Source organism: Pteropus medius, unplaced genomic scaffold (genome assembly GCF_902729225.1).
Source record: "Pteropus medius unplaced genomic scaffold, Ma_sr-lr_union100, whole genome shotgun sequence".
Lineage (NCBI taxonomy): Eukaryota > Metazoa > Chordata > Mammalia > Chiroptera > Pteropodidae > Pteropus > Pteropus medius.
The window spans coordinates 35,532-54,620 of NW_024345088.1; the positions used below are offsets into that span (position 1 = coordinate 35,532).

Sequence of the window (19,089 nt, forward strand, 5' to 3'; positions counted from 1 at the left end):
TTGCTTGTTCCTTCTCATGTAGCTGTCACGGGAGTGCCGAGCTGAAGTGCAAAGGATTCTACACCAGCGTGCCATGGACGTTAAGCTTGATCCCGCCCTCCAGGATAAGTGCCTGATTGATCTGGGAAAATGGTGCAGTGAAAAAACAGAAACCGGACAGGTAGGTGACATGGCTGCCTGTTTATCTTACAGTAATTATAATGTTCATGATTAACATTTTATATAGAGTACAAACCCCATAAAATTCATCTCTGTTTACTTCACAGACATGATTTGCTATGTTATTTGGTATTCTTTCTATAAGAAATCCTCAGGAAAATTTTCTCCTTGGTCTCTATATCAGGAATAATTGTACTTTTCCTAAGCAGTTAGTTTGTTTTTATATTATGGTTGCTGTATTTTGTAATTGATTATTTTCCCTCTTTACTTGGCCTCTTTAAAAGCCTAGAGCCAAAGCTGTGGCCTGCCTCTAGCGAGTATTTAAACAGATCTGTGGTAGGCGTTCTGTGTACCAACTTGCTACTCCTGATGCCATCCCCCTTTCCTTAACATCCTTTTTTTTTGTTTCCACATTTTTACTCATTTTCAATTCATTTTATCTTGCCTTTTTTTTCTTTTCTCACTTTTATAAGCCACATTAAGCCCTCAAGAGGGAAGGCAGGGTATACATATATACACATATATGTAAATACAGGGATGCATTAATACTGTGCATGCCCTACAACAGTCCTACAAGATATGTAGAAATGGAATTTTTTCTTTTAAACTAGTAATTGGCAAAATTGAGGCTCAGAGAAGCAAAGTGTATTGACTCCCTTACCTAACACTCAGGTCTAATCCTAGCCAGACATTCGTTCCGTTACATTATAACCTCTCCATAGGAGAAAGTGTAGAGAAGGTGCAGCCCCCAAGAATTACATGCATGCCATAAATGCTTCCTTAGGATTTTGTGCCTGGTTTAAAAAAAGAAAAAAGAAAAAAAGATACATTACTGCATTCTAGCAAATTAATTAGCATGTGTTCTAAATATACTTCTAAAAATACTAAAACAAGGCATGAACCCAGGTTCCCAGGTTCCATTTGTAGCACTCCAAAACATCCTCTGGGATTAAACTGTGAAAAAGTCACATGCGCAGGAATTGGACATTTTTAAGAAGCAACAGGGCTGCCTACACAGATCTGCTGGGCCGGGGCGTATCATTTTCGGCAGTGAGTTTCCTGGGCTTGTTATTGCTAGAAAAGCCTATTGTTTCGCTTTCGGCTTCCTCTGTCTAATGCAACAAGGGATATGATCATATGGAATCCTAGGAAAGTTTTCTTTTATACCCCCTGTAAAGTAACACTGAGAAAGCTGCACTGCATTGCAGCCCACCTCTATGAAGCTAAACTTAAAAAAGCATTCCATGAATGGGATTTTCCCCTTTGCCATTTATCCTGCTCTCAAAAGTTTTATGCATTTTCTTTAAGGGTTGTAGAATTTCAACAACCCTTTTCCACCCTTCCCATTTTGATTTCTAAACAGAGATTCTTGCTGAATTGTAAGTTAAAATTGATCTGTTAACAGAGCTCTTTACTGAGAAATAGCTGTCGATATGCTTTGGGAAGGTGAGCTGATGTTATACTTAAAAATCTCTAAATCACTAAGAGAAATAGTAATAGACTGATGCTGTAAGATTGCTCCAGCTCAGTTTCTAAAGCCCAGACTAGAGAGCTTTTAGATACCAAAACCCTAGATTGCTCACTTGTTTTGCCATTTTCCCTCAGATGATCCTTTATGTGGGCTAGGGTTAGAACACCAGAGTTGACTTGCAGGAGCTATCATCTCTATGCTACAGTTAAGATCCTGGGTCCCAATAGAGTCTTAAATTATTCCACATCTTTTACTGTGAATTTGTTGTGCAGTGATCATTATCAAAACCAGATTTAAAATGAAAGGCAAAGATTATCAAAACACAGAAAAAAATGAAATGACAGGGTGTTGATGGAATGAAATAAAAGCCTGATAAGATTTTTAGACTCTGAGGACACCTGAACATTGATTCTTATTGGGCTTCTCGATTTGGCCTTCTGGAGAATTTACATGGCTGTTGTACCCCCTTGATCCTCTTGACCACCCTGTTATGTCAAGTAATTTTTGAACCATCCCTGTTTGGGAAATCAAATAAAGCTTTAGTACTCTGTTTATAGTGAAGTAGTTTTAAAAGGTAAAGAAAAGGAGGACCACCAGAAAGGAAGTAGACACTGTTATCTCAGCTTCCCTTGATCATTTATATAATTGACAAACGCCAGGGGATTGCCTTTTTATTTGCAGGAGCTTGAGTGCCTCCAGGATCATCTTGATGACTTGGCTGTAGAGTGCAGAGATATAGTCGGCAACCTCACCGAGTTAGAATCCGAGGTAAGCAGTTTGCAGCTCGTAGAAGGAGAATGCCCTGTCAGCAGCCTTTCCTTTTTTCTTGGTTCTACTGTTTGTAGACTCTTGAGAGAACAGATTCTCTGTAAAACAAAAGAACCTCGTCAGATTCTCTCTGTTTGATTTGTAAAGAAGAATATTGTGACGCTTCCTGAATACCTGTCCTCATTTCTCAAGAAAAACATTTTATACATTTAGCCCTTTGGTTTTCTTCATAAATTAGAATTATCACAGTGATCAGACCAATCATTTTTCCCCTTTAAGAAAAGATAGCAGCTATACTTCAGATCTCCTAATCACATTCAAGAATAGTTTAAGCATTCCTGTTCTCTTCTCTTTAGCTCCTTCAATTAGGTCATTTGGTAATGTTTGTGTGTTTAATAAAATAAAAGCCTAGGACTTCAAGTTAAACATGTAAGATTGAATACATGTGTTTATCCCTGTTCCATCTTGAAACCCACGAAAATATAAAAATGAAGTTAAAAAACCTTATAAGCATAGGCATTTATTTTTAGAAATACAGAGATTATTAGTGGGGAGGGGACAGCTAAAATTTTTAAATTGGCCTTGTAGGGGCAGAAATCAGGGAAACAGGGAATTGCTGTTTTATTTTTGTTTTGTTTTTTTATCATAAGCCTTTTAGAGCTATTCGAATTGTCAAAATTGGCAGTATATAAAATTACATTTCTCGACCAGTATTTTTTTTTTTCTTTTTGCTTTCTATTTTTCAAAAATTTATTGCCTCCTTTCATCTTCTGTCATCTCCTTTCCCATTCTCATTGTCCTTGTGGACTTAAGAGGACATTCTGGGGTGCATAACTCTTTAAAGGAAGATGTTATTTCAGCAGCTAGTGCTGGACAGGGGTTACTCTCTGCTAAAGGCATTTAGTGTGTGTTCCCCAGAGGCAGTGGTTTATCATTTGGTTTGAGGACAATGATCTGGTTTAAGAGCTTATAAACTGGAGATGGATGTCAGTTACCCTTGTTTACATTTTGAACTGCTTAGCTTTTTGGAAAAACTTGAAAGGCTTTATATACTCTAGTATTGTTAAATGTTTTTGCTCCCCACTTCTTAATTCTGCATCTGCGTCTAGAAAATGTTCCTATCACCATTCCTGGTTCTTTCTAAGGTAGAATTTTTATGTTTAATCTTCTACAGGATATTCAAATAGAAGCCTTGCTGATGAGAGCCTGCGAGCCCATAATTCAGAACTTTTGCCATGTAAGTTTTGTCCAGAGGAACAAGGGTTAGAAACAACCAAATTTACTAGGACTCTGGCCCGCAAATGTATTGGACTCATCTCTATCTTCAGCATACATTACTCTTGAGCAATAGCCAATTTGGAGAAGTTGAAAATGTAAAAAAAATCAAGAGAGGGTGCCACCATCCTGGGAAACCTTATTTGATTATCCTTCCGAGGGGCCCAGATATATGGTTAAGCACAGTTGTTGAATGCCCTTCGTAAGAGGGAAGAAAAGCAGTAATAGTAGTTTCTCCTTCCAGCTGTCTCCTTGTACTCTTGTACTTCGATACTGAGACAATTGTGTTACTTTATTATTTTGTTCACTTATTTTGAGCTACCTAAATTGTGGGAGCAAAACACACCGAGGAATTGTGAGGATCTGGCAACCATGAAGCGATGTTATCAGCTGCTGGCACCGTATAAGGAAAGGAGTAAAAAACTGCATAGCACATACTCTAGTTGGAGCTTTGTGCAGGGACACTTGACATGTATATGTTATTCCTCAAACGTTTATCCCTTGTAATTTCTCAGGCTTTTTTTTTGATATAATTTAATATGAACCTTGTTTACGAAGGCTCTAGAATCAGTCTTGTTTGCATTTTTGATGGACTGGGGTGCAGGATTTGCTCATTAATTGTTACAAATGAAGTGCAAATGTGCTTTGCCTTCCCCAGGATGTGGCAGATAACCAGATAGACTCTGGGGACCTGATGGAGTGTCTGATACAGAACAAACACCAGAAGGACATGAATGAGAAGTGTGCCATTGGAGTCACCCACTTTCAGCTGGTCAGTAACACCTGGCAGGTCCTTCTTGTCCTAGCTGCATGATGATGACTGAATCCTGTCCTCTTTCAGAAAATCAGAGGAAAAATTGTTTCCTCTGAAAACGATTTCCTGTGAAAAATCGTTTTTTCCAAATATATGCCTTATTTTGATTTGTTCTTAATAAATGTGGTTTTTACCTGCTATGGCCAAGCACCTTGTTGGGCTCCTAGAAATTTGGTGATAAGTAAGACAGTCCATACCCTTAGGGAGCATGCAGTCCAGTGTGGATAGAGACAGGTGGACTGGCATGTCCTGCTTCAGGCACATCGCTTGCCTTCATAAGATATTTTAGCCTTTCCTTTAACAGTAGCAATGGGATCTGCTGTTTATGTCACTGTTCATTGCAGCAGCCCAAATATATATCAGTACATGGGACTCTAAGGTCTGACATTTGACTAAGAAGGTTAAACCATGCTTTTCATAGTTACCACCTGTCTAAGGGAAGTGTTTCTGGTAAAGCTAGCACTTCCTTCCAGGAGGACTAATCCAGACATCTGTGTAAAATTTCCCTCTCCTCGGGGTATGTAGCCTTTGCCATATGATACGAGGGCCTTGGGAGTGCAGCACAGGAGGCAGTGGTGGAGCACACAAACCCTGCCCTGTCAACTGTGTTCTAGTAAGAGAAAGACATAAAACACGTTTATGAGTAAGTGCATAGTGGCCCGTGAAGAAAAATAAAACAGCGTAAGGGCTGGGGCGGTGAAGAAGAAAAGGGACCTCAGGAGCATTTGAATAGAAATTCAAGGAAGTGACGGAGTAAACCATGAGGAGATCTGGGAGAATGGCCCTTTTGGCCAAGGGAACAGCGTGTGTGTGATTGAAATGGCAGGGAACTTGTGTGCCCTGAGCAGAGGGAAGAATGGAGGTGTTGGCGGGTCATGAAGCCTGCGAGACACAGGGCACGTCCTGCAGGGCCTGGAAAGCAGGCTTCTGCAAACTATATGAACACAGTGTTGCCCAGCACTGCTGCTTAGAACTTGCCACAGAGCTTCTGATTTTCTTTCTCATCATTTTTAGGTACAGATGAAAGATTTTCGGTTCTCTTACAAGTTTAAAATGGCCTGCAAGGAGGATGTGTTGAAACTTTGCCCCAACATAAAGAAAAAGTATGTAGCTTTTAATTGATTTATTCTGCTTCTCTGAAGTCCTTCCTAGCTACTGGATGGCTATCTGGGATGTCAGGCGGCCTCCTGCTTCTGGCAGTGGAGGCCTCCTGCATACTCCTTGGGAGGGTAGTGAGGACACACACTTGGATTGTCTGGATATGATCTAGGTAGCCACTGAAAACCATACCTGGCAGTGGGAGCTCTGATTTGGAAAGCCTGAAGGCTGAAGGAGCACTTTTAGTTGTCCCAGGGTCAGGCTGTGTAACCGATGAAGCAGACAAAGATTGTGCACTTAGAGCAGCAAGTCGCAGTGTGACTCCAAGAGGTGAGCTGACTTCCTCCCAACGTAGTTCCATACGTCATCTCTTCAGGGAAGGAACAGAGGCTTTTACTGAGGTAGAGATCTACTTATGAAACAGTAACTTTATTCATTTAAGAATTACATCTTAAGAAGGAGAATGATGAGCTTTAATATTTAATAGCATGGTTGCCCAAATTCTTCTAGGTCACTCTTCACAAAGGCATGTTTCTAAAACACATTTCCTCTCATGTAAACCAAGTTCCCATTTTGCTAAGGTTTCTGTACTTTTCAGGAATGAGTTTCACAGCACATCAAAGACACAGTCCAGACCTGAGAGCAGCGTTCCTCTCCGGTCACATGCTTTTAACAAAACAAGTGTTAAACTGTCCTTGCACACATGTCCTGTCTCTGGCCTCCTTGCCAGTGAGGAATATAGTCAGTTTTCAGGCTGTGGCCCGACTTTTATGACATATACACTCAAATTGCTGCTTTTAGAGCAGGGGTCCCCAACCCCCGGGATGCAAACTGGTACTGGTCTGTGGCCTGTTAGGAACCAGGCTGCACAGCAGGAGGTGAGTGCCGGGGGAGAGCGAGCGAAGCTTCATCTGTATCTGCAGCCGCTCCCCAGCGCTAGCATCACCACCTCAGCTCCACCTCAGAGCATCAGGCATGAAATTCTCCCAGGAGCACCAGTCCCTGGTGCCAAAACGTTTGGGGACTGCTGCTTTACAGCTTTATAAACACAGTAAGACTTAAGGAAAGGCATTCAAAAACGTGATAAGAGGGGGTATTGAGTTCTGGGAGGTAGTGTTGTCCCTGCCCCAGCCCAGCTCTTGGCTGTCTGCCCACGTGTGGCTCTAGCCAGTCTTAGGCTTTCTCTTTATTTTGGCAGAGTGGACGTGGTGATCTGCCTGAGCACCACCGTGCGCAATGACACTCTACAGGAAGCCAAGGAACACAGGGTGTCCCTGAAGTGTCGCAAGCAGCTGCGGGTGGAGGAGCTGGAAATGGTAATGCCTCATTCTGCAGCCTCCAGTCCCAGAAACCATAGGGGCAGGAGACAGAAAGCTGGGGGAGAGGCAAGGGCCAGTGGAATGATAAAGTGTTTTCTACTGCATGTACCTGGAATTCCAGAGTAAGACAAGCTGTAAGCGTCCGATACAGTCATTCCATCAGTAATGTCCCAAGGGTCAAGGGTTTCCTCCCTCTTCACTCTGCTGTCCTTGCATCGGCCTTATCATAAGGCTGCCTGCAGCATCTGGGCCACCTGCTCCAAAAGTCGTCTCCAGGAAAATAAAAACAAGAGAAACCTCCCCCAGCATGAGAAAAAGGTCCTTCCCTTCAGTTTGATCGCGTCAGTGTGAGATCCATTCCCACTCCCTGCCATGCACTCATGAGCCAGTGATCATGAAGGTGAAGCTAATACTGGGGAGTCAGCCACAGTGTGCACTGCAAGAGGAAACTTCTTTAAGGTTAAGCCTGTACCATGTTAAGAAAACAGCTAAAGAGATTATTAATATGTTTTGTATTGTGAATCATACTTATTTCACCTCAGTCTAAGCAAAAACTAGTAATGAATACCAAACATCATTAATATCACAGAGGTTGTACTACCAGATTTTCAGATATAGTGATAGTGATTCAGTGATAATTACATTTAAGTGGAGCTGGCCTAACCGTCCTATTTCAATTGAGATTTTGGGTCCCTAGCTTTGAACCTAGCTCTTTCAGTTAAATAATAAAAGTGGAACTCTATATTTATATAATGGTTTTAACTTTCTTAAGTGGTTTCCACATCATCCTACTTCATGTCACAGCAGTCTCGTGAAGGGGTCAGTGTAGATGGTAGCATTTCATTTTGCAAAGAAAACTCAAGGCCATGTGACTAGTTAGTGGCAGAACCGAGGCTAAATCCCAGTTCCCCTTTCACTGCAGTGGCCACACTGCTGCCACTTTGCTATGCAGAAGTTGTGGTTGCCAGACAAGATCCAGTCAACAAATAAGTGCAAAGAACATTTGACATCTCCAACTTGGAATCACCTCCCTTTTCCTTGCTGGTTCCTCTCACGCAGACAGAGGACATCCGTCTGGAACCAGAGCTGTATGAAGCCTGCAAGAGTGACATCAAGAACTACTGTTCCGCTGTGCAGTATGGCAATGCCCAGGTAACTTTTTGATGTTACTTTTTAATTGCAAGAGTCATGTGAAGGTAACATTTTAATAATTAATTCTTCACTGGTGGTATAGGCCTCATCGCATGCCATCCAGCCTGATCATCCTCTCTTAAGCTACGTCAGACTTTTCCCAGAGTTCCTCATCTGCATCCCTCTGTGTCTCCTATTTATTCTCTTCCCTCTTTCAGGTTACTTCGTCCACCCGATAATCTCATAATGACCCTTCAAATGTCTCCTCCTCTCTCTAGCTTTCCCAACACTCCGTACCTCCAACATTAATTATTTTCTCACTGTATTCCCATTGCACAGAAGTCTTAACTAAAGGTCACACAAGTACCACCTAAGAAACTTTTTTTTTAATACGTGGAACAGGATCTTACCCAGAATCATCAGGAATGAAGTGCGAGCAAGCAAATTTTATTTAATGTTCTCCCAGCGACTTGGCTACCTCTCCTAGTCCATTGCCATGGTACTTTCCTGTGGCATAATGGCTTCATCGTCTTCTTTTATCCACTATTCCTGATGCAAAGTTTTCTGTCAGTCTGATTCTCATCCATATAGTTAATCTGTCTCTGAGTTTTCTCTTTATCTTTAATAATGTATAATTTCACTGTGATGTAATTAGGTGTGGTTTTTTATTTCTTTATTCTGGTTATCTCTTTCAGTCTCTTCGGTTTTCATTTCCCTGATCTGTGATTGATTCTTTTCATAACTACCTGTTCTTGATTCTTATCTAACATTTCTTTCCGTATTGTTCTGAGTATGTTAAATATGTTTTAGTTGCTCTATTGCCTTTTTTCCTTTTTTTTTTTTTTGGTGATTCTTAGTTGTCCCTTGAGGATTTCATAGAAGTCTTATGTCTTTGTGCTACAGCCTTAGCGACTGCAGCTTCCCATCTGCTTTCCTCTTTTATCATTTACAGATGGAATAAGGAAGGAGAGGTTTCAGGATATACTTAATTTACTCTCTTAAAATCCATCCTTTGGCACTTTATGCTTTTATGTTAATCCACTCATATTATCGTACTTATATGTTTATATGTTTGCTCTGTATGATTCGTCAGGGGTAAGGGTTGGGTCTGATTTGTACCTGGCATCTAATGCCATATTCTCATGTGGTGAGAGATAAGTTGAACTGAACCTCCTAGCTTGTGCCTACTGTCTGGTCAGGGTTATTGCTCCAGGGAAGGTCAGAGAGCCTCATATGTGCTCCAGAAGGAATCTTGACAAGGAATAGCTCTAGAAGGCAGAAGGAACCAGGAGTCCTGGGTGAGTATTCTTCCCTTTAGAGTCCAGTGCAGCCTGCTGTTCATCCATAATTTTTATACAGTTTGGTTTGATATTAGCTCTAAGGTAAATCTATAAATATAATTTTCCTTGGTAAGAAAATCCTGATACCTACCACCTAGGAATTAGAAATGGAAAGTACTTGGATAGAAAAATGGCGGATTCACTAAAATCTGAATGCTTCGGTCAAAACACATGGATTATCAATCCCAAATACACCCCTTAACTTGACCATAACTCTTATGCCCTAGATTATTGAATGTCTGAAAGAAAACAAGAAGCAACTAAGTACTCGTTGCCACCAGAAAGTTTTTAAGCTGCAGGAGACAGAGATGATGGACCCAGAACTGGATTATACACTCATGAGGGTCTGCAAGCAGATGATAAAGGTAAGGGGTCCAAAACCAAGGGCCAAGCGCAGGATGAGTAAATTAACAGCATAAACCTCTTTAAATGTCAGAACAAACTTGCGTAATCTTCCTATTTCAACCTTTTATACAGCTAAGTTGTGGTTCTCAAAGTCTGGTTCCTAGACCAGTATCAGCATCACATAGGAACCTACAAATTCCTGGGCCTCACCCCAGATCTACTGAATCAGAAACTCTGGGAGTTGAGCAGTCTGGTTTAACAAGCCTGCAGGCGATTCGGATGCATGCTCTCAAGTTTGAAAACCACTAAGCTAACTGACCTCATTTTGACCTAAGCCACAAGTACATAGATGTCCAATGGACATATGATTAGTTTTGGGAGCGATTAGTCGTATTGTGCTGAGACAGCCGCCATCAAATGTTCTGATCATGCATCCACTGCAAACAAAAGGCTTTTCCATTCTATAAGTTCTTTTTGCTTCGTTTACATCTCCAGTGAACGTTCTCTGCAGCTGCATTGACAATAACTTAGATGTGAGTTCCTGGATCTACCCGTTTGTACAAAGAGATTAACTTAAGGTTCTAACCCCTTATTTCAGCTTCCCTTTAAAATAAAATGCTACTTTTCACCATATCAAATAAGTTCCAAAGAGAATTGTGGAAGTTGGAAGTCTCTTTTGCTGGGCCTGATAGAATTGAGTCCTCTGTAAAAGTGGAAATGTCAGACTTTGATTTGTGGGAACTTTGTAAAATTTTTGATGACTTTTATAAAACTCAATGAGCAATCCAGTCCCCATAGTAAGATATCAGTAGACTATAATTAGCAGATAGAGATGGAGTTTATTACTCGTCCGTTGGAAATGGAGCTCTAACTTCAAGGATGGAGCTCTAACTAACAAGCATACAGAGGCTAACCCTGTCGTTAGGAGAAGAACCAGACGGATTCTTGTTCACAACGGTTAGTGGGTAATTCTGAAGTTTCCCATTGGGACTGGGTAGATATGGCTTGATTGCTACATGGGCAGCTGGTCCAATGTTATATTCATGCTTAAATAAAGTTTAAGCTCACAAGATGCCATGTAATGTAATGTAGCCATGAAAGTAGGCAACCAGCGCTATGCAAAGTAGGAAACAGTGAGGTGGGAGAAAGAAATGTGAGAACTATCGTTGAGAATAGGTAAAGAACGGGGAACTTGAGGCCGAGTGCTTATTCAGGCTTAGCCGTTTCTCTCGTACCAAGTGATACCTTCAGGCTGCTTCTGTCATAAGCTCCTCAGTAAGAGTGAAACAGATGGTATTAGTTGTCATGTCTGGATAGCAGTTTTTATAAAACTTTGATTCTTTGCAGAGGTTCTGTCCAGAAGCGGATTCCAAAACCATGTTGCAGTGCTTGAAACAGAATAAAAACAGTGAACTGATGGATCCCAAATGCAAACAGATGATAACTAAGCGCCAGATTACCCAGAACACAGGTAACATCTGGCTTGGCTTTCCTGGTCCCATGCTTAAGTGGAATAGAGTGGACATGTACTTACTTAAACTGTAGGTGCTTTGCTGCCTGTGAATTTTAAGAGAGAGCCTGGATGTAAGCAAAATGACCTACTCCTTCCTTGAATAATGTCCAGAAGAATGGAATGAAAGTCATGGGGAAAAAGAGGCTTAAATAATAGAAAACTGCTTTTGAAGGGCATACAGAAGGAGTCAAGACTAGAGTTCTTGAAAAGTCTAGAGATTTAATAAAACTCTATGGATGTGGCAGGAGAATATATGGGTAATCTGTTTTAGAAAGAGAAATTTCATTTCTGAGTTGCAAGACTTTATAACTTAATGGGCAAGACGAGTTGGGTATTCTTTTCTCAGTATTTCCAAAAATAATGCTACGGGGCAGGTTGCCGATGTCTTATTTTCGTGAGGACGACCTAGAATACTGGTCTCACTAGACCCTGCAGAGCTGCTACAGATTAGGATTCCTGGCGGGGGTCACCACATCTACTTTACCAAATTATATTTCTGTTGTAAAACAATATAGTGAGAGCTCAGTAAACATTTATTGGATAAGCAAATCAGTGGTCAATTTGTGGTCATTGATATAATATGCCCCTTTGTGGAAGGTGGATCTCTAAAACCTCGTGAATCCAGTTAGAATATTTTATCATGTATTTATCATTTTCTGCTCTAGATTACCGCTTAAATCCTGTGCTAAGAAAAGCCTGTAAAGCTGACATTCCTAAATTCTGTCATGGTATCCTGACTAAGGCCAAGGATGATTCAGAGCTAGAAGGTCAAGTCATCTCTTGCCTCAAGCTGAGATATGCTGACCAGGTAAACTGGCGTGAGCTCTCCAAAGAGGTGTGTTTATGGAGCCACCGCTCTTCCTGGAAGTTTTTTCTTTGGAAGTCCTTAACTTTCTCCTACTTCCCTAAGACCTTCTTCATACGTTCCCCAAGCCAGGGGCCAAATAAAAGCTGAAGTCGTGTGTTAGGCTGACATGTTCTCCCTTTGTCACGTGTAGCGCCTCTCTTCAGACTGCGAAGACCAGATCCGGATTATTATCCAGGAGTCTGCTCTAGATTACCGACTTGATCCTCAGCTCCAGCTACACTGCTCAGATGAGGTAGGGTCTGGGTTTCAAACTGGTTGTGGACAGAGCTGGTCAGAGAAGTTTCATGGGAGAAGTTTTTACTCTTTCGCTAAGCCCTGACTCCAGAGTTAAAGGCCCATCTTCTAGGCTCTTCATTGTCCAAATTTCTGGTTCTGTGTAACAGTGTGTTAGACTTGGCACTAGTCCTGTCACTGTACAATGTTGGTTCCATATTTCTCTGTCAAACAAGAGCATTCTTTGATTATATCTGCGTACATGTAGTTTGTTCTTCCCTTCTTATTCTGGTGGTCAACCCAAAATACCTCCAAGGTTTGTCAGAAATAGCTCCGAAAAAATGCCTGTCCTTGGAAATTATTTGACCTACCTAGAAAAAGCCACGTGGAGAACCTTTTTCAACACAGGTGAACGTGAGAGGAGAGTAGCTAAAAATAATTCACAAAAGCTTACTCAGAGCTGTCCCCAAAAGGGTAAATTTTTAATCTGTATTGCGAGCTGTTTCAGGGCATGTGTGTGTGTGTGTGTTTCTCAGTTGTTAGTCTGGGTTGACCCTGAACTTCTGTAAATATCAAACATTTGCTTTTAATATTTTACTTGGCTGTAAAACCTTCTTCCTCTGGAATCGGGGAGTAGCCTTATTTGCGACCAGCCTGGGACAGTGTGACTCAAGTCTCAGGCTTGATAGCATAACGATATGTGCATTGACTGGTTTTTGACTCTGTGCCAGTCCTTGTGAAGGAAAATGGAGCGTGGCATCTCATTCTAGAGGGAGGGGTGTGAAATCCACCAGGAATCTGTTTGAGAAGAGCCCCGGGCACTTGTGTGAGAGGATTACCCTACCTACACGTTTGGTGACCAGGGTTTCTGGTGACAGTGCAGTGTCCTTATTTTTTGTGTGTCTCCTGAACAGATCTCCAGTCTCTGTGCAGAGGAAGCAGCAGCCCAAGAGCAGACAGGTCAGGTAGAGGAGTGCCTCAAGGTTAACCTGCTCAAAATCAAAACAGAAATGTGTAAAAAGGTAACCACCATCAAACACCATATTTACCCCACTTGCTTTTCTGTCTTCCTCCTCTTTTTCCTTTTAATGCTATAGTCTGCACTTTTTAGTAATAAAATCTCAACATTCCTTCCCAAAATTCTATGCTGTTTCTTGTTACCAAACTTTAATTTGGTTCTTGACCATTAATCGCTGTAACATAAATATTCTTTCACATGTGCTGATTATTTGTAAGTATGTCTCAGTTCCATGACCAGGCCATTGTTTAAAGGTACTTTGAGTACAATACCAAAGCAAAATGTCAATTTCAGTATATCGCTAAGTGTACTGCATTCATAAAAATCAATGAAACTAAAAATTTAATTCATTTCAGAAACATCACATAAAACAAATTTATCAAAGTGTGACTGCTAAGAATATATTAGCTTGCAGAATTGAAAATGAAATTATATATTTGATATATTTTTTAAAAGCTTTATCTTTTTCGAGAAGTGTTTCAATGACATTGTTGAGTCAGTGTGAATATTGTATGCAAATATTTTCATCTGCTAGAAATGTTTCCAATTTCTCGTGATCTGAGTTCACTAAAAGCTAAGTCTAGATATTTTCCTTTGTCATCAAATGGTCCCATCTAACTTTGAGGACAATATTTGAGGTTTTTTTAAATTATTGTCATTTTACAGTGACTACAGTTTTTCTGTTGAGAGCAAACTAATTTTTATTTAAGAAAGCATTTCTGGCCTGTCTTTCACCTCCTCTCATTTCGTCATGTATAATTGGAGGGCCCACAGAGTTGATTTCAGTTCTCTTATGTTTATATGTCTCTTTTTCGGAACTTCTTTAAACTCAAGAATTATTCTTGCAGTTAGCATTGTGCTCTGTCAATTTTTTTTTTTTCTTTTTGAGGATAATGAAGGTAAAGTGAAACATTTTGCAGACATTCACCTTTGGGAATTTTCATTTAGTATATTACTCTGATTTTCAGATTTCACATTTTTCAGACTTCTTAAAATAACAAATTACACCAATACTAACATTTAGTATTTAATAATATGGCATACCATAATGCCAAAAACCCCGAATCTGATCTTACATTCTGCTTTGCTAAGCAAACAGCTTTGCATACACTAGCTCCCTAAGTGTATTTATTGAATTAAATTGCTAAAAATCTGTATTCTCTGCATCATCACCACATCGCTGCCTGTCTCACAGTAGACTATATTGTTAAGCCTCAAACTTCCCTCTTTGACTTTTTTGTTTGTATCTGAAGTATTTGCAGATAGCAGATATGATGCATTTCCACTATAAAAGCTTTCTCTGTGATGATCTTCTCTTCCTAGGAAGTGTTAAACATGCTGAAGGAAAGCAAAGCAGACATCTTTGTGGACCCAGTTCTTCATACAGCTTGTGCCCTGGACATTAAACACCACTGTGCAGCCATCACCCCCGGCCGAGGGCGTCGTAAGTCACTGTGTTCACTCTGACTCTGTTTGAACTATCGTAGGGGGAATAAAGACTCCCTCCGAGGCATCAGTTGCAGCCACTCTGTTCTGTAGCTGCAGCTCAAACACAGACAGCATTCTCTGGGAGCCTGGTTGATGCCAGAACGAGGCCTTGTGGCAAAATGAACTTTGGAATAATCCTGCAGGCTTCAAGTGACCTAGCCTAGTTGAGTTATCAGGGAAGCCTAAGTTAAGCCATCATCATGGCCACCTTCCCTACCTTGTCCAACCTAGAACAGCTTCCCCAGTGGCCACATTGGGCCCAGTACACAGGTCCTGTGTGAGGTAGAACCTGGGCAGGTGTAAAGTTGTTTCTGAGCCATGCATGCCCAGTAAAAAATAAGATTTTAATAGAGACTCTAGACAGCTGATCTTGGAAGTTAAATATCATTATTCTCTATGTCAGATCTTGGGTCAGGTTTCCTAGAATGGATTTAACTTTGTTCAGCCTACAGTTCTGAATTCTCTAGTGGTTAGGTACCCTTCTGCCCAGCTGTAAAGAAACTTCTCTGTTCTGTGTGGATTCAGACTCCTCTTCTCCCTTTACCTCCACAGAAATGTCCTGCCTCATGGAGGCCCTGGAGGATAAGCGGGTCAGGTTACAACCCGAGTGCAAAAAACGCCTCAATGACCGGATTGAAATGTGGAGTTATGCAGCAAAGGTAATGACCAAGAGAATCTCCTGAAGTAGCCGTCTCTTCTGGCAGCTTCCCGGTTTCTTTCAGATTCTCCCCTGGTCTTCTTGTCCTTGTTGAGAGACTGGCAGTAACAGCATTTGAAAATTCTGCCATGTGCCTCTAAGCGTCTTTGGCCGCCCATGAGCCTGGAACCATCTCCATCTGCATTGCGCTGTGCCTGCAAGGCTTCGCCAGGTTCACCGCCCCCTGCCCTCAGTTGCCCACAGTCCAGCACGGAAAAGGGAGTCACTCAAAGAATGTGACTTAAGCCAGCCATGCAAAGAGAAACTAGACATCATGGCCATGGGAAGAGGAAGAAATCCAGCCACCCCTGTCACATAGCTTCTTTTTCTCATTTTACACAGTTCGTGGGAGAAAAATATGTATGTGAGACTGGCCCTCAACTAGCCTGGAACGTGGAGGATAATAGCATAAAGTGGAAGTGTGTGGTGCCCAGGCAGACTTGGGCTGGGGGAAATTTTTCCTACAAAAATTCAGCTTCAGTGAGAAGAATTATAACAGGTCTTCTCACGTATACATTGCTTTGTAGTTTATAAATCACTTGGATGGATATAGTACCTCATTTAAACCTTGAAACCCTACGAGGGAAGTGGACTGATTATTTCCTCGCTTTATGGTAGAGGAAACCGTGACTTTAAAAATTATGACTTGCCCAAGGTGAAAAAGTCAGGTTTCTACATTCAGGCTCTTTGTGTCTCCCCATCCTGGGACAGACATTTTCATAGATCAGCAGAGGGAACATAAGAACTCCCCTCCTTCTTGACTAGTCCTGTCACCCCATGTGCATCAGGGTCAAGGGTAACAGGCAAGTGGGAAAGACCATGGAAAGTCTTCATACTTAGACATGAGGGGAAGGGACCATGGATGTCAAAATAACAAGCATGCCCCTCACTCCTCCTCCCAAGGGAACAAAGTCAGCTTTGAACCCCTTGATTAGAAGAAGCAGAGACCCTCCATTAATTCTTCTTTCCTCACCAGTTTCCATTTTTGAGCAGCTGAGCATGGCTTCAGGGTGACTCCAATGCTTGTTTTGTGTTGGCAAATGTTGATGTTCACATCGCATTAATCTGAAGCCTCCTGCTGTGTCCTGTGTACATGGGATGAGTACGGACGCAGCCCGAAGGTCTCTGGGCCAGCCCCTCTCGGGCACCCAGGCTAAGATGAGACTCAGAAGAGTAGGTTCACGTGCACCTGGAGAACCTTTCAGCCCTGATTTTGCCATAGCAGCCCACCGTAGAGGTGCAATTGAGAAAGCAGTGAGAAAAACTGAGGATGAAGACTGGTTACATTATAAATGTCCACGATCGGGGTCGTGAAGTTTAGTCAGTCCATACACATCATGTCTGCACATTGTTTTCGATGCGGGAGAATGCTTACGATATAATGGTGAGTGAAAGCAAGTCAAGATATAGAATTAATCGCATGCAACATAATTTCAGTTGTTTCTTAAAAGGCAGCAAAAATATTGAAGAAAATAAATCAGAATTACATAACCTTATGTCATTCTGTGACTTTATGCAAGTCACTAAACCACCTCCCATCACTTGGGCCTCCGGATCTTGGTCTATAATATGGGAGTAATAAAATCTACTTGCGAGGATTGGTATGAGGACTGAATGGTTGAAAACATGTTGAGCCCTTAGCCAGGGCCCAGCACACTGTGCAGTCCTCAGTGTGAGGGCTGTTATCTTGGTGGCAATTGTTCTGATAAGACTTCCCCTCTTTGGATTCGTCAGTATTTTCTGATCTTGTGCAGTAGATACACACAATGTAATGATCGGGAAAAGGAGCCCTAGCTCTGTGTTTGACATTCTTGTCCCTCGCCCACTCTCTCCAGAAGAAATGGCAACTTAAACTAGAAATCGAAGGGAGCCTGTAAGAGCTAGCACCACCCCCACCCAATTCTCTCCCCCTCTCTCTCTGTCTCTCTCTGTCTCTGTCTCCGTCTCCGTCTCTGTCTCACTCCTGTCTCTCTCTGTCTCTGGTTGATGCTGCTATGTGTCATTCCAGGTGGCCCCAGCAGATGGCTTCTCTGACCTCGCCATGCAAGTGATGACATCCCCATCGAAGAACTACATTCTGTCTGTGATCAGTGGGAGCATCTGCATATTGTTCCTGATTGGCCTGATGTGTGGACGTATCACCAAACGAGTGACACGCGAGCTCAAGGACAGGTAGAGCCACCTTGACCACCAAAGGAACTACCTGTCCAGTGCCCAGTTTGTACAGCCCTCCTGTATAGCATACCCGTTCACCTCGTTCTTCTCAGAGGTGCCACCACCACCATGTTAGAGCAGCAGCAGGTGTCCACTGCGTTGTCCCATCTCAGACTTCGCCCGCTTCCATGGTGTCTCTCTGCGACCATTCGTAGCATCAGCAGCTGGCTACTTTGGTTATTGACTTTCTTGGCAAACTCGGGATTACCTGCCCATAGACAAGTCTTTCTCATACCAATGGAACTACCAGTACTTCCAGAACCAACTCACTTGACCTGCAACTCAAATGAATTTTTTTAAAAAACAAAACAAAACAAACAAAAAAAAAAAAAAAGAAAGAAATTTTTAAAGAAAGAAAAAAAAATGTATATAGTAACACGTCTCCAGGCTTGATTCGGGGTTATTCTGTGTGACTGTGTAAAATGAAGGCAGGACATTAGAGGGGAAACACACTACCCGGTATGCTGTAACTGGGATGTCTTGCTCATTTCTCAAAAGTACCTTTGGGCTGTGGACTTCACCGAGTGGTGGGAAACCACTATCCAGCCTGCTCCGGTCCCGTTTTCTTCTGCGGAAACTGTGCGATGCCTTCCAGTCCCCACTCTAATAGAATCACTGCTGGTCAAGACCCTGAGGCCATGGATGTTTCTAAGATCTCCTCACCTCAGCAAAACAAAGCATGGGCCTCCCTAGGCCAAGAGCAAATGGGTTGGGGAGGGGGATCAAAGTACACGATGCTCGTCAGTCCCCTGATCTGCACTGAGAGGCTGGACCCTGAGTCCCTGGGCAGCAGGATCCCAGTGATCCTTCTCCAGGCAGGTGCAGGACCCGGTGGCATTGGGGTTGACCCTACTGGGTAAGCAGCGGCTCCAGAAGTCCTGCCAGGAGGCAGTGACTGTGGGGAAGGGGCTCAGGCCAGGAAGGGGAAGCAAGGGATTGATTCACTTTGCTTTTTCAGGCAACAATGCAGGTCAGAGACAATGGCTTATAAAGATTTAGCGTGGTCTCAAGGGTATGACTGGCAGTCCAGCCTGACCTTTCTGCAGGCTCAAGGCCGCCTTCCCAGACAAGCCCCTTTACGCCTCTGTGTGGAGAGGACATGGAAAGTTATTACATTAAAAGATGGAGGCTTTTCTCTTTTTTTTCTTTCTGTTTGTTTGCTGCATACGCCCACTGTAGGAGGCATTGGCTTACTGTTGTACTTTGGTGACTCATCAGTCTTTCCATAGTTTGAACTTAACGGAAGCAAATTCCTGGCCATCCTCCCTCAGCCCTCCAGTGTGGAGTGACAGGTGCGGAACGTAAGGTGGGCGGAGTGCAGGCATGATGTTTCTGCCTGGCACAGCTCTGCTCGAGTG

The 19,089-nt window shown here is 42.3% G+C and overlaps 1 protein-coding gene across 1 annotated transcript in view; it reads left to right on the plus strand.

The window, feature by feature from the left end:
* GLG1 (golgi glycoprotein 1) overlaps positions 1-18,069 on the plus strand; it is a 44,999-nt gene extending 26,930 nt beyond the window's left edge. Inside the window, exons 12-26 of the mRNA XM_039873319.1 lie at positions 23-160; positions 2,312-2,398; positions 3,573-3,635; positions 4,332-4,445; positions 5,502-5,590; positions 6,784-6,901; positions 7,964-8,056; positions 9,603-9,740; positions 11,068-11,191; positions 11,899-12,041; positions 12,232-12,333; positions 13,229-13,336; positions 14,656-14,776; positions 15,373-15,479; positions 17,526-18,069. Coding sequence (XP_039729253.1) covers positions 23-160; positions 2,312-2,398; positions 3,573-3,635; positions 4,332-4,445; positions 5,502-5,590; positions 6,784-6,901; positions 7,964-8,056; positions 9,603-9,740; positions 11,068-11,191; positions 11,899-12,041; positions 12,232-12,333; positions 13,229-13,336; positions 14,656-14,776; positions 15,373-15,479; positions 17,526-17,693 — 1,713 coding nt within the window. The 3' untranslated portion in view covers positions 17,694-18,069. The remainder of the gene's footprint in view (positions 1-22; positions 161-2,311; positions 2,399-3,572; positions 3,636-4,331; positions 4,446-5,501; positions 5,591-6,783; positions 6,902-7,963; positions 8,057-9,602; positions 9,741-11,067; positions 11,192-11,898; positions 12,042-12,231; positions 12,334-13,228; positions 13,337-14,655; positions 14,777-15,372; positions 15,480-17,525) is intronic.
* The last annotated feature ends 1,020 nt before the right edge of the window (positions 18,070-19,089 follow it).